This window comes from Microtus oregoni, unplaced genomic scaffold (assembly GCF_018167655.1).
Source record: "Microtus oregoni isolate MIOR12 unplaced genomic scaffold, Mior012 000000F_ref0000247, whole genome shotgun sequence".
Lineage (NCBI taxonomy): Eukaryota > Metazoa > Chordata > Mammalia > Rodentia > Cricetidae > Microtus > Microtus oregoni.
In genome coordinates, this window is record NW_024543059.1 from 60,367,661 (window position 1) to 60,382,972 (window position 15,312).

Consider the following 15,312-nt stretch of genomic DNA (forward strand, 5'->3'; position numbering starts at 1 on the left):
CCTAAAATGTAGATTTGGGCTATAAAAACCAGTCATGAGTAGCATCTTAAACTCCTGATTAATGAAAAGTAACGAGGCCACTGCCGAGTGAAGAAAATAATGCATAAAACATATTCCTATGTAAACAAGCGCAGTCAGTTCCTCCCAAAGAAGTGGCTCGCCTCAAGTGTGGTTTGCTCCAGTGTCACAAGACACCTCAAAGCATGAGTGTATGTAATAATACTTGGGCAAAGACATAAAAGAGAGGAAAAAAGCGTGGCGAGACAAATTTTCAAAACAGTGGAACGATTTAGACAGCATTTGCTTGTTTTTCCATCTGGGGAGAGAGTCCATACATTGTTCGTGTGAGACAAGTTGATTTTTTTTTCACTTCTCTCTCTCTTAAATTTTATTTTATTTTATTTTGGGTTTAGGGGAGGTTGTAAGGAGAGAGAGTAGATACAAAGGGATGGGGAAATGAGTGGGATAGAGATGCATGGTGTGAAAAGCACACAAAGAATAAATAAAAGGAAGGAGAAAACGAGAAAAAGGAAAGAGAGAAAGAGAAAAAGGAAGGAGAAAAAAAGGAAAGACAGAGAGGAAGGAAAAAAGAAAGAGAGGGAGAGAAAGAAAGAAAGAAAGAAGGTTATGGTGTTTATCACAGCAATAGAAACACTGGCTAAGAGAGACGCAAACCATTTCTGTTCATTAGCACACATGAATAGCTACAGTGGTGAGTTTGTGGCTACTAAAGTGTTTTGTGAAGTCTCACCAAACCCTTTTCCACTGTGATACAGAGAAAATGAAACTTTAAACACACCAGCCGTGTGCCACGTAACAGTAACCTACAGGAACAATGAGAAAACAGCCAAACACCATTAATTTATTTAAAACGCTGCTCAAGTTGTTCCAGGAGCCCAGCTTTCATTCCCACTGACTGCTAATCTTACAAACCCATGGGGAACCACACTGGCTGACCAGGTATTGACAGCCACTTTTTTTCTGGTGTCAAGGCCTGCTGCGGGGAGGGGGGGACAACAGCAGACGTCCACTCAGGTGCCAGGGCGCTGGCCTAGCCTGACTCACAGACCTCCTAATCACAGCAGCCAGAGGTTGAATTGGGTTGAGCGGCAGAAATGTAGCTATACAGAGGGAAGGTGTAATTGAAGAAAGCACCACCAACTGCCACAGGCTGCTTCCTCAGCAGCGGGACATCTCACCAGACCCCTCCTTTCCTCCCTTTCTCTCTGGTTCTACAATACAAGTCTATGACTTCAGGCCACTCACTGGGTCCACACCGAGCCTTGGTTTTTGCTCCTGCAAAACGAGAACAGTTCTATTCTTTCCGCTGTCCCTCCTTCCTCTTTCTTCTTCCATGCCATGGGACTACATCTGTGGTACCCATTCCTTGCGAGAAAGCAAAGTCTGGCCTGCTGCCATCCTAATACCACACCCTGAGATATTTGGATTTCTGCAACCTGCTGGAGTCCTACTAGCTCAGAACCTCTGTTGTTGCCCCCATTTCTACCTCTGGCAACAGCCTTTAGAAAGGGAAGGCCCAAGTTAAGAGCAGACACGAAGCCGCTCCAGGAATGGTCCCTGAGATTCTGGTGGGAGTCCAGTTGACCTCCAGGGGACACCGGCCTCCCAGAGAGCAGGAACACTCTGGGCTAAGATGGCATCCTGCACTGGATTCTCACCGCTTGCTTCCTAGGAAACACGACTGGTATCCACAGGCAGGACTCTGCTGTCGCCTCCAAACCTTGCCGAGGTGGCACAGAGAGGGAGGGTGTTCCCACCCCAGCCATGAGCCCCACTGACCTGTGGTGCGTGCTGGAGCCCCGTTTGTGACAAACTGGTGCATCTCGCATTCGGCTCCCCTCTGTGTGCCCTCCATGGCTGGCACAGGTGTCCTGGGCCCCTACCCTCCCGTTTTATGTCACCTCCAACTGAAGACATCGGGCTCCCTCCCCGAGCGCCAGCGCCGCAGGCTAGGTTCTTAGGACACCTGATGCCCTGGGGCGGCGCTGGGCTAGGCTCACCTGCGGCCCAAGGCGCGCCGAGGGGGCACCGGCGGGGACAGCGCGGACTCGAGGGGAGGAGTCAGGTCCTGGTAGCAGCCGAAAGATCTGACTGATCAGCGCAGAGTCACCCTCGGTTTGGAGCCCGGAGCCCACAGGCTCCAGCCATCCTCCCTCCTCGGGCCCCAGCCTTGTGACCCTCCTCCCCACGGCTCGGGTTCCCTGCCACGCCCTTTGTGGGGCGGCCTTTCTCTGAGACAGGTGGGGAGGGGAGGCCGTCTGAAGGATTGTGGTTGTGATGCTGTCCTCTCTGGCACACCTCCAGAGGCTTATTCCCTGCGCTCCCACCATTTCCTTTCCCTGTAAGCTGGAAAGTGACTGGTGAGGTGGATCACTAGGGGACCATTCCTGCTAGGGGACCGTTCCAACAGGTTGGGCATGGAGCTGTCAAGGTGGTATGGAAAACACACTGAGGCTCGGCTGCAGTGAGTTCACCTGGCTCCCGGGCCTGCTAGGCTCACCTTTGCAGACAATGTGAACTCGGAAAATGTAAGGCATCCATACGGAGCCTTGGATCATCAGTCAAAAGATGGGAAATGAAGGGCTGTGGATTCTCCCCAGAGCGCAGGTGCAGAAAGAGCCCTGGGGAGCCCTGGGGTGCCCTGGGATGCAATGCGAATACAAATATGTCAGACACCTTTACAAGGCTGGAGGGTGGTTTAGTTAGGAAAAACCATCTGCCTTGTACTCTTAAGAAACTGAATCTATCCCCCAAATCCGTATGGCACCCACAATCTCAGTCCTGGGGGAGGTCAGAGGCAGAAGGATCCCTGAGTTCATTGGCCAGCCTGTCTAGTCTAACTGGTGAGCTCTGGGCCAATGAGAGACCTTGTCTCACTGGATTCTTGAGTATGCCACACCATGGCAGTCCTCTGGTTCTCAGAGGCATGCGTGTGCGCCAGTATGGCAACACATAGGTGCATCTTTACACAAACTGGCACACGCTCGTGCATGCATGAGCGTTTCTCCTAAATTTAATGTTTATGGACGTTGGTGATTTGCCCGCATGCATGTCTGTGTGAGGGAGTCAGCTCTTGGAGTTATGGACAGTTGTGAGCTGCCAGGTGGGTGCTGGTCCTCTGGAGGAGCAGTCAGTGCTCTCAACTGCTGAGCCATCTCTCCCGCCACCACACATGAATTTCTTAAAAGTGCCAGACTGGGGGGGGGGGGGGATGACTCCGTCATTAGGAGCTCTTGCTGCTCTAGCAGAGGCCCCAAGTCTGGTTCCCGGCAATGCGGCTCACAACCATTTGTACCTCCAGGTCCAGGATACCAGGTGCCTTCTTCTGGCCTCTGAGAACACCAGGTAGACCCTTGGGGTGCATGTGCATGCACGCAATCAAAACATTTATCCATGTAAAATAAAAATAAACCTTAAAGCAAATGCCTGGGAGCAGTCTTTAAACTATAACCTTTTCTTCACGAATTCCTGTGAAATGTTTAACAGTGGTTCTACCACTTATCAAGACTAGCAGGAACTTTAGCTAACTTTAATTACAATCACTTGAGATTTGTATTAATTTATTGTTTTATTTTTATTATCTTGGGGCATGAATACCTACCTGGCAGGGGAGATACCATGATCACGAAGGTGGTTTTCCCAGGGCTGGGGCTTCTCCGTTGCACTCTGGATGCGCTGAGCCCTGCGGTTTCCCCAAATGTGAGAAACTAACTGCATAATTTGCAGTAGTTGGGGACTGTGTGCATGCTCTCCCTTGGAAAAGAAGTAGATCGTCCTAACGGGGTATCCCACCAACTATATCCAGAACAGACGGATCATTTTGGAAACTTTTTTCTCAAATGCTAGATAAGTTTGCACAGAGAATTTATAAACGAAACTATCCTTTCTTGTGTCTTTTTGGGTGGGGGAGTGTTTCTAGTTTTGTTTTGCAATGGAGTGTAAAAGGTTTATGCTGCTCATTAACCCGAATCCCAAGTGGGATAGACGAGCTAGATGCTGAGAGGATCTAACTGGCACACTCTTTTCCCAGGTGCAATTTGGAAGTATAATTTAATCTCTAGTGCCCATTGTCTCTGCACAGTTTAATGCTGACTTCTTCCATGCTGTAGCTGAAGTTATTGTTGTAGGAAGAATTTGAAATGCAAAATTGTTCAGACACGATCTGAATTTTGGATGGATTTGCAGAAATGAGAGATGACCCTCAGCCCTACTGCAGGTGAGCACTGTCTAGTAGCAAATGAAAAAAGTCTGGCTTTGGGCGTCAGTTCAGTGAGGCCCAAATTCCCTTTTGTGTCTCTTCCCAACTTATTTATAAGGAATCATTTACTCTCTTTTCCTCTCCACTTCCCTTCCTGTCTAATCTCTCCAATGAAAGGAATAGTGAATAGCCTGAGGGATGGGAGAATCATCATTTGATTGAGTCACATGACTTGTGCCTTCACATGACAGCATTATTGAACACAGATCTTATTTTAACTCTGAAGCTGTCTACTTGGCTGAGACAGTTCATTCACCCTCTTCTCTGACTCTCTCTCCTTCTTCTCTCCTTTCCTGCTCTAATAGAAAGTTCTTTGTGGGAACCGGTACTAGCTGAGGAGCCTTCCTGGCTTTGCCCCACCTTCTTCTGCCTTGCTCTAAGGAAGCACTGTCACCCCCCACTGACATTTGGGAAGTTTAGTTTGTGAATGGCATTTGTCTAGACAAAAACAGATTCAGGCTTAGATACAATTTTCTTGCTTTAAATGTAGTACTATCACTTTAAAAACATTCAAAGTGCCCTAAGGATTAAAAAAAATAAACATATCTGGTGTTTGTTCACCAAAACTCAATGCCTGCTCACACCAAAGGTCCCTCACCAGCACGCAGTGGGCTCGATGCCTGCTCACACCAAAGGTCCCTTCACCAGCACGCAATGGGCTCGATGCCTGCTCACACCAAAGGTCCCTTCACCAGCACGCAATGGGCTCGATGCCTGCTCACACCAAAGGTCCACCACCAGCAAGCAGGTCATGGTTCTCCCCCGACAGATGTTTCCGAGTAGAGAGCGTGAAGACTCATCCAGCAACGGTGTACTCTGCTTCCTTACGAGGTTCTTTGCTTCCTCCCGAGCTGCTGCCCCAGCCTCTCTGGAGACACCTGCTCTCTGTACAGCACAGACCTTGTGCGGGGACAGATGGGGCCTGAGTCATTCCAGTACCATCTGGACTCAACTACCCTGCAGAAGTGACGATGGGAATTACCCCCTTCCTTTATTTGCTTTAGTGTATTTCTCACCCAAGTCTTTTTAGACTTGCCTTTTTTATAATTGCCACAATAGGATGAGGAGATAGCTCTGTCAATATAGTGTTTACTGTACAAACATGAGGGCCTGAGGTTGACTCCCAGGATCTACCTAAAAAGGCCAGGCATGTGGTGTGTGCTTGTAATCCTGGTGTTGGCGAGGCAAAGACGGATGGAGTCGTAGGGCTTTATGGCCAGCCAGTCTAGCCTACTTGATGAGCTTTGGGCCAGTGCAAGAGCCTGTCTCAAACAACTAGATGGATGGCTAGTGAGGAACAAGATCCAAGGTTGCCCTCTGCCTCTACGCACGTGCGTGCAAACACACATACACCACACACATATACCACACACAGACACATACACATACACACAGACACACACTCACACACAAACCACACACACATATACACACATACACCACACACAGACACATACACACAGACACATACACACACATACACATACACCACACAGAGACACAGACACACATACACATACACCACACACACATACACACAGACACAGACACATACACACAGACACACACACATACACCACACACAGACACATACACACATATACCACACACATACACACACTCACACACAAACCACACACACATATACACACATACACCACACACTCACACACACAGGAACTTGCACACATGGATGTTTATATATACTCACACCACATTAGAATTGGTACTTTCCATCAATGGATATTAAATTTGCTGCACAAAATCTGACAAGGTAGAGATAGGTTGATTTTTAAGCCTTGCCCCCAGGACAGGTGTCTGCATCTGATTTTCTCATTTTTGAAGCTGAGAGTTCATTGAGGGTGTTCTCCTGTTCCCTCTGCCTTAGACTAAGTAAGACAGCTCCCCAAGAACTTAGAAGTGATCCCACAAGGGCAGAGTTCAAACACGGAGACCCCTTTCCTTCTCACCTGTCCTCTCTCCTAAGGACACTGAAGCAAGTGACAGTACAAGGATGCTTTTCACAGCCTCCATTCTGAGCTCTTCAAAAAACAAAATAGAAAAAACTATCTTAGCTCTAACGTGTCAGATTTCCTATGGCAAACTCACTTTGAAATTTCTCTAAGCGTCCTTATTTTCTGATGTAACTTCTTCACTCACTACATCTTCACTTAACTGACGAAACAAAAACGAATTTTGAATATCTTCGAGTTTGCGGCAAGTTTAATCCACGTCCCCTGAGAGTTCACAGGCGCTCACTAGTCACCCCGGCCCTCTCTTCTGGCCACTCCCACTAGTCACCCCGCCCTCTCTTCTGGCCACTCCCACTAGTCACCCCGGCCCTCTCTTCTGGCCACTCCCACTAGTCACCCCGCCCTCTCTTCTGGCCACTCCCACTAGTCACCCCGGCCCTCTCTTCTGGCCACTCCCACTAGTCACCCCGGCCCTCTCTTCTGGCCACTCCCACTGGTCACCCCGGCCCTCTCTTCTGGCCACTCCCACTGGTCACCCCGGCCCTCTCTTCTGGCCACTCCCACTAGTCACCCCGCCCTCTCTTCTGGCCACTCCCACTAGTCACCCCGGCCCTCTCTTCTGGCCGCTCCCACTGGTCACCCCGCCCTCTCTTCTGGCCACTCCCACTGAAGTACGGATTCTGTTCTTCATGGATCTGCAGCGTGAGAAATCACTACTCACTTCCCTTTTCTCTTTTACTTTCTTGGTATTGTGACTCTTGACTCATTCACTGGGGTGTGTCCAAAGCAAAGATGACAGCAGGACCTGTGTCTCAATCAAATCACAAGGTTACAATCCTCTTTAAATCCAGTTATTGGATTGTGGGGAAATTTTTTAAAGGAAAACAAACCATTTTAAGAAATTTTTTGAAAAGCCTTTGCTAATATCTCTTGCATTTATTTTCTAGAATAAGCAATTATATATTTACATACACTGCATGGATGTGTACATAATGTAAGACATGCGTGCATCAGGAGCTGTGTTGGGCATTACATCCACTTAAAAGAAAGAGATATTACCCCAGCCTTAACGTAAGGAGTGCCTTAGCTGCACTTTGTGGTGCTCAAACGGAGGAACAGGAAAGAGTGACTGATTCTCTCTGTGCTGTGTGGCTTTGCAGAGGAAATGGCACCTGAGCTGAATCTGACAGGTTGAAGGGCCTCACAAAGCAGTGAAGATGGAGAAAGGGACTCGGGCTGAGACAGGAATAGAAGCAATGCCACCGTGTCCTGAGGAAAAGGCTTCCACGGAGGAGCCACGGGGACTCGCTATCGCCTGAACCAGGATGGCAGAGCTGCTTAACACCAAGGGACGAGCATGTCATAGCTGCCTGGTGTGGGTTTTTTTCATTCAATTTTGTGTCTATTTTAGTCAATGGTGAGTTTACACATTTTTAAATTGACACAAATATGAACATTGTGAAGCAGAATGTCAAATTCTCAAAAAGAGTTCATCTCTGTGTGAATGGGTCATCTACCCAGTGCCCACTTGGAGACTGGACAGCTTCGAGTCGCTCGTTATCAGGTCCCATCTCCCCATACCAGCACTGGGATGCACCCGCTGGGGTCTCGGACCTGAACTTGGGTCCTCACACTTACATGGCGAGCGTGCCTCCCTTCAGTCCACGGCCTAGCCTTTACCCCCTAGCCTCATGCCCCTTGGTTCCGAGAGGTGGATCAAAAGTGCTGGGTTGCACTGTGAGATGCAGAAAATGGGGTAAGACGGTATCTGGCACCCGCCAGTCATCTTTCAAGTCATGCTCAGAATTTTGTACAACTTTTTGTACACCACATGGGGCTGTGCGAAAAGTGCTGCCAGCCTTGGGTCCCTGATTCCGAACACTACATGGCAGCTTAGAAGATAAACTAGAGGGAAAAAGATGAGTCGTGTCCGGCACTGCTGTTACCAGCGAGGTGACAGATGAGGCCATCCGAAATAAGGAAAAGGCAAAAGCATCGTAGAGGAGATGTATCTTCAGACACACATTCAGGGAGGAGAAATGGTAAGACTTAGTAACAATCGGAAGCACTGCCGCGAAAGACCGAAATCGCTGGCGCTTTCCTGGCTGGCGGGAAAACTGCCGGCTTTTCTGGGGTTACGTTAGGTGACGTCACAGCATGACAACCAATTACAAGCCTGTTTTGACAAAAACGGTTGGGGGCCGATACCGTATTGGTGTCGGGGATTTTGTCAATCTCCATCTTAGCAACGGACGCGTCCTAGCAACGCCCGCCAGCTGCGGTTGCTGGAGATTAGAGATTTATTTTTCCGGAGCGAGAAGCGTCAAGCCCCCGTCTCCAACCCTTAGAGAAGCTTTTCTCCCGGGTACTGACTACCAAGAGGCTATCTTCTTTTGCCTTTAGTGATACAGGTAAGGCGGTTCAGAATGGGCAAGGGTAAACTAAATATCTCATTACCATTTCAAGGGCGATCGGAAACCTCCCTCAATGTTCTAGACACCGGGAAGTCAACGAAATAAGCAAAGACTTTTTTCACTACTTTCAAAGGGCTTCCAGCCCAATCCAGAGACAAAACAGCTACGAGAGAGCAGTTAACAGCGATTTAAGAATGCTGGGAACAGAGAGAAGATACTGTCTTGTTCTAGCCCTTGCATTGCCTGGCACGCAGTAGGAGCTCAATAATTTATTCATAAATGAATATGAGAATGACGTGGTCCTGGTTGCTCATCTACACCATAGAAGATTAACATGGGCTGAAGCAGATCACTGGGGCCTGGGAGAAGGCTAACCAGGAAGTCAAAGAGAGATGATGAAAGAGGTTCTTGTTTCATTTCCCAAGGGATCACTGTATCTAGGACCTAATTGCTGCTTAGTGCGGCCTCTCAGCCTTCGTAATCCTGTGTGCTGAACGCTGAGTGAGTCCACAGCCACCCCTCAGGCAGTGTATTTGGGACCTGTGTCAGCTCCTCTCAGCATCGCTAGAATATGTCACATCAAGACTGATTCAGGCTCAAGGAGAAAGCAGACCACCAGTGCAGGATAATCTTCAGATACAAGCTTCCAGAGTTGGAAAAATTCTTCTAAAATGCAAAATCCACTCTTTGGAAGTAGAAAGGGCTTGGGAAATGCATTTCAAGTGATGTCAGTCTTATACTTAGGGAAGTAACTTGACCATTTTATTCATATGTAAAAAGCATATTCATTGTATAGAATATGCAATGAATGGTCATGGTGGTCGTATTAGCAGTATTAATGTGTGTGTACATGCGACCACACGCCTGTGCAATTGCCCACGCTGTAGCTGTATGAAGTAGGGTGGTGTTTACAATGTTGTTGAGTATTTTAAGCCGAATGGAACTGGAATAGAAAATGGAGAGGAATATACTGATGAGAAATCTTCCAAAAGAGAATAATGTCTACGCTTTGAATTTATGATTCTGGAGAATGGTGTGGATAACACTTCATCTGAAAAACTGAAAGAGCATTTATTGCAGAATATCTATAAGAAGTAGAGCTTTGGGCCGGTGGAATGGCTCAGTAAATAAAGGTGCCTGCCACAAGGCCTGGTGACCTGAGTTTGCTACCAAGGCCCCACGTGCTGCATGGGGAGAACTAGCTCCAGCAAGTTGTCCTCTGTCCTCCACACACACACACACACACACACACACACACACACACACACGTGTGTAATTTAAATTTGTTTAAGTATAAAGTTCAGGACTGAGGAGACAACCTTGCCGGCTAAACTGTGAGCACCTGAATTTGATCACTAAAAACTAGGTTAAAAACAAACAAACAAACAGCAAGGTGAAAGGGTTGGAGAGATGGCTCAGTGGTTAAGATCACTTGATCCTCTCGTTGAGGATCCAGAACCACATGGTAGCTCACAGCCATCCGCAACTCCAGTGCCAAGGGATCTGATGCCTTCTTCCGAACTTCACCAGCCCAGACACGCAAGTACAACACACACAATAAAATAAATAGTAGTTCTAATAGTAAGTCTAAAACTTTTTCATCGAGGTGTGGTAACACACACTTGTAATCTCAGCACTTCTGACGCAGACATGGGAAGGTTCCTCAAGCTTGGCGGTCAACCCGTTTACTGCTGGGTGACCCTGTCTCAAGAAACTGTGATGATAGGTAGATAGTGCCTAAGGCACGACATTCTAAGTTTTTCTGTGCCACACAAACATGCCCCTTCACACACACCGGTGGGGAGTACAGGAGGGAGAAGAGAGGAAGAGAAAGGAATAGACATTTCTTTAAAATTCAGAATCATAAAATACTGATCAAAGCACAAATTGTGCCTTTATTGATGAAGACCATGGCTTTAAATAGTTCTGTCTGTGTGCTGGCTAGTTTTATGTCAACTTGACACAAGCTAGCGTCATCTGAAAGGAGGGAACCAAAATTGAGAAAATTCCTCAATAAGTTCTGGCTGTAGAGCATTTCCATAATTAGTGATTGGTGTGGAGGGCTCAGCCCACTGTGGGTGGCGCCATCCCTGGGCTGGCGGTCCTGGGCTCTGAAAGAAAATGCTAATTAAGCCACGGAGAACAAGCCAGTAAGCTTTATCCCTCTGAGCTTCTGCATCCGCCCCAGGTTCCTGCCCTGTTTGAATTCCTACCCTGAGTTCCTACAACACAGAGTGTAGACCAAATAAACTCTCCCCCCCCCCCCCAACTTGTTTTTGGTTGTGGTGTTTCATCACAGCAATAGAAACCCTAGTAAGATATATTTGTAATGAAACACAGAAATCCGAGGGATGTTGTGGTGTGGAGGCTGTGTGCTCACCCTCTCTATGTCCCCTCGTCAGGGACCTGACCCCTTCATCCTTCATAAAACACGGATGGAAAAATGACAGTAATAACAACACGTGACTAAGATTAAGGTCGCAGAAAAGCTGAGGCAGAAGTATCTTAAACACAAAGCCGGTGTGAGTAGGCAAATAGGGAAATCCTGTCTCAAAAAAATTCATATAATTTAAAATGCACATGAAATGCTTCAAACTGGCTGGGCAGTGGTGGCGTACACCTTTAATCCCAGCACTCAGGAGGCAGAGGCAGGTGGATCTCTGTGAGTATGAGGTCAGCATGGTTTACAAGAGCTAGTTCCAGGACAGACTCCAAAGGTACAGAGAAACCCTGTCTCAAAAAAACAAAAAAAGAATTAATAATAATAATAATACACACATTCAAGGCTCAACATGAAAAGCGCTTTCTATGCAAATCTGATGGCTTAAATTCAATCCCAGGACCCACATAAAGGTGACTCCACAGAGTTGTCCTTTGTCTGTCACACAAGCACAGTGGTACATATGCCACCCTCCTTCCTCCTCTGCATGCATATATACACATACACAATAATGATAATGTTTTCAAAGCATGCAAACACACGGGCACCCACACTTTGGTCACAATTCTGTAATGAGGGGACTAGGTCAAGAACAACAGAAGCTGATGATGTCTTAGACATCAGCTACAAGATAATGCTCAATCTGTGTTGATGTTGATTTCGTAAAATAAGACAAACCTCTCTGAGGTGACAAGCTGAATAATGATTTTATTTTTATTACTTTTATTGAGCCCTCAAAGCCGCCTTCTGAGGGGATTCCATTTTCCCTGGGAAACAAAGAAATACATAGAGACTAAGACGGTCCGCAGCTTGCCAGGACCATTCAGCTAAAAAGTAAGACTGTTTGTAAATCCCGGTGCACAGACTCCTGAAATCACGACTTATTCTGTAGCCCAGGCTGGCTGCAGTGCAAGGCAATCCTCCTGCTTCCACCCCCAAGAGCTCCAATCATAGGATGGCCACTATACCTGACTCTGAAATCACACTCTTAACCATTTAATAGGATGAGTCTATGGTGGGCATCTTGACAGGGATTTGATGCCGTGGATGACCTTGCCCAGTGCCACATCCTGCCAAAGCACCCTGAGGCGGCACAAATAAGACCTCAACGGTTACATGTAAGACAGGAGGATGACTTAAGTTATATTCATCTACAAACTATGCACAGATGTGCGTGCTGTGGACCTGACTCACCCCATGGCTTAAAGCTCATTTGTGTAGCCGAGACACCTGTGAGGAGACACAGACCAAGACAGCATCGAGCAACCACAGAGAAGATCCCAGGGCAGCAGGGATGGCCATGGGGCACCTCAACCAACGGCTCCATAGGAACCGTGTCTTATCAATCACATTGCTGTTGCACTAAAACCTTTAGACACAGTCCACAGCTAACCCTGAGTTCCTACTGAAAATTCATTGCTTATTTAGTCTAGGCCCTAAGCCTAGAAAATATTATGTTCACTAAATAAGAATGCTTCATACCTGAAAGTATAAGCCAGTACTTAATAATGCTATCTCTCATTGTAGCCTACATCAGAACCATGGCACCAAAAGCGCAGAAGAGCCCCAAGGGCCAGAAAAAGGGCAAAAAGAAGGCCAAACAACCATTACAAGGTAGGATTATCTTTTTGTTTATGGGATTTTTTTTACTGGGTTATTTCTTGCCGTGTATGTTATTTTGTATTATTGCATGTTGTTGTGTACTATGGAGTATATACTCTTGATTTATCTATCAAGTAAAATGAGATACTTTTGCTCTTATAAAGTCAGACAGACATTGAATGGTGCTTAGCCTTTCCCCCACATATGAATGAAATGCGACCGACCACACATGTGTTACTAAAAAGAAGACAGTTTCCTGCTTCTCCTGTAACCAGTCGGGTGGCAGTTGAATTCTTCAGTATATATTTTTATTTATGGTTTGTGTTTGATGTGGCATAGCAAGGGGAGATCACCTGATTCAAACTGTAAACTCGATATCCCATTGCCTTTCAGTTGCCGAAGAGGAAGAGCCAGTGAACATGGAGAGCATGGGTGAGCAGAAGCAGCACTGGGGATTTGCTATTTAGAGGCTCACGACGAAGCCCAGATGTGCCCCAAACTTGGGGTCTGCTCGGGTTGCACCCCCACACCCCAGAATTTTTAAAATAAACAATAGCAATGAAAATAGAAAGCAGAAATTAAGTGGAGAAATAGGTTTGGTCAAAACAGTCCTTTAAAAACAGAAATGTTTGAGACTACGAAGGGGTAGTCAGATGACTGTGGGTAAAGCACATTCCAGGCGAACCTGACAACCTCAGTTGATCCCAGAACCCCAGTAAAAGTGAAAGGAGAGGCTGGAGAGATGGCTCAGTGATTAGGAGCACCGACTGCTCTTCCAGAGACCTGGATTTGATTCCCAACACCTATATGGTGGCTCACAAATGACTATAAATCCAGTTCCAGGGTACCTAGTGCCCTCCTTTGGCCTCCAAGGGTACTCTGCACTGCATGCACATGGTGCACAGCATGAACATCTATTCATATAAAATAAGAATAAATAGTCTTTTGTTTCCTTTTCATTTGTTTATTTATTTTAAATCCACACCATAGTTTCCCCTCCCTCCTCTCCTCCTATTCCCATCGTCAGTCCCCTCCTCTTGCTTCCGTTCAGAAAGGAGCAGGCCTCCCATGGGTGTCAACATAGTATGGCATATCAAGTAGCTGTAAGAAGAAGCAATGCCCCTTGTATTAAGACCGGGCAAGGCAATCCAGTATGAGGGATAGGGTCCCAAGAGCCAGCCGAAGCATTATGGACAGCCCCTGTTCCCATCGTTAGGAGCCCCACAAGTAGAATAAGCTACACAGAAAGTTACACAACTATCACACGTGTAGAGAGCCTGGGTTGGTCCTATGCAGGCTCCTTGGTTATGGGTTCAGACTCTGTGAGCTCCTATGAGCCCGGGTTAGTTGTTTCTTGTGGCTCCTCCAATCCTTCCTCCCACTCTTCAGCAGGATCCCCTGAGCTCAGTCTAATGTTTGGCCGTGGGTCTCTGCATCTGTTTCCATCAGCTACTGGATGATGGCTCTTTGATGATAATTGGGGTAGTCACCAATCTGATCACAGGAGATGGCCAGTTCAGGCCATCTATTGATAAAAAATCTTAGCTAGGGTCATCCTTGTAAATTCTTGGAGGCTTCCCTTGCATCAGGTGTCTACCTGGCCCCAAAACGCCCCCCTCTCCAGTCACCTCTTTCAGTACTCTCCACCTCCACCCACCCCACATCCTGATTCCTCATGTTCCCATCCCCACCAAACCCAGTTGCCCTTCTCAGGGAGATCGGTGCATCCCCACTTGAACCTTCCTTGCTACCTAGCCTTTCTGGCTCTGTAGACTGTAGCATGGTTACCCATTACTTTGCAGCTAATGTCTATTTAGGAATGAGTACATACGATGTTTGTCTTTCTCAGTCCGGGTTACCTCACTTGGGATGATTTTTTTTCTAGTTCCATCCATTTGCCTTCAAGTTTCCTGACATCATTGTTTTTAATAGTTGAGTAATACTCCGTTGTGCAGAAGTACCACATTTTGCTTATCCATTCTTTGGTTGAGAAGCATCTAGGTTGTTTCCAGGTTCTGGCTATTACAAGTAAAGCTACTATAAACATAGCTGAGCAGTCATCAGAAGTCTCCAAACAAAAAAAGCCCAGGACCAGATGGTTTCAGCACAGAATTCTACAAGATTTTCAAAGAAGAACCAATGCCAATACTTCTCAAATTGTTCCACACAATAGAAACAGAGGGAACATTGCCAAACTCTTTTTGTGAGGCTACAATTACCCTGATACCCAAACCACAGAAAGACATCACTACAAAGAGAATTACAGACCAATCTCACGCATGAACATTGATGCAAAAAAACTAAATATGCACTGCTGTGCACTCACACTCACACCCCACATGTGCATCCTGCACTGCTGTGCACTCACACTCACACCCCACATGTGCATCCTGCACTGCTGTGCACTCACACTCACACCCCACATGTGCATCCTGCACTGCTGTGCACTCACTCCCCACATGTGCATCCTGCACTGCTGTGCACTCACTCCCCACATGTGCATCCTGCACTGCTGTGCACTCACACTCACACCCCACATGTGCATCCTGCACTGCTGTGCACTCACACTCACACCCCACATGTGCATCCTGCACTGCTGTGCAT

The 15,312-nt window shown here is 47.0% G+C and overlaps 1 protein-coding gene and 1 non-coding gene across 2 annotated transcripts in view; both read left to right on the forward strand.

Moving 5' to 3' along the window:
• The first annotated feature begins 3,614 nt into the window (after window positions 1-3,614).
• Window positions 3,615-3,778, forward strand: LOC121453947. Its single transcript, XR_005975125.1, has one exon. It is a non-coding gene; the product is annotated as a U1 spliceosomal RNA (small nuclear RNA).
• Window positions 3,779-8,589: 4,811 nt separating this feature from the next.
• The window catches only part of Dnai3 (dynein axonemal intermediate chain 3), a 45,455-nt gene continuing 38,732 nt past the window's right edge, over window positions 8,590-15,312 (forward strand). Inside the window, exons 1-3 of the mRNA XM_041656525.1 lie at window positions 8,590-8,663; window positions 12,634-12,720; window positions 13,102-13,140. Coding sequence (XP_041512459.1) covers window positions 12,648-12,720; window positions 13,102-13,140 — 112 coding nt within the window. The 5' untranslated portion in view covers window positions 8,590-8,663; window positions 12,634-12,647. The remainder of the gene's footprint in view (window positions 8,664-12,633; window positions 12,721-13,101; window positions 13,141-15,312) is intronic.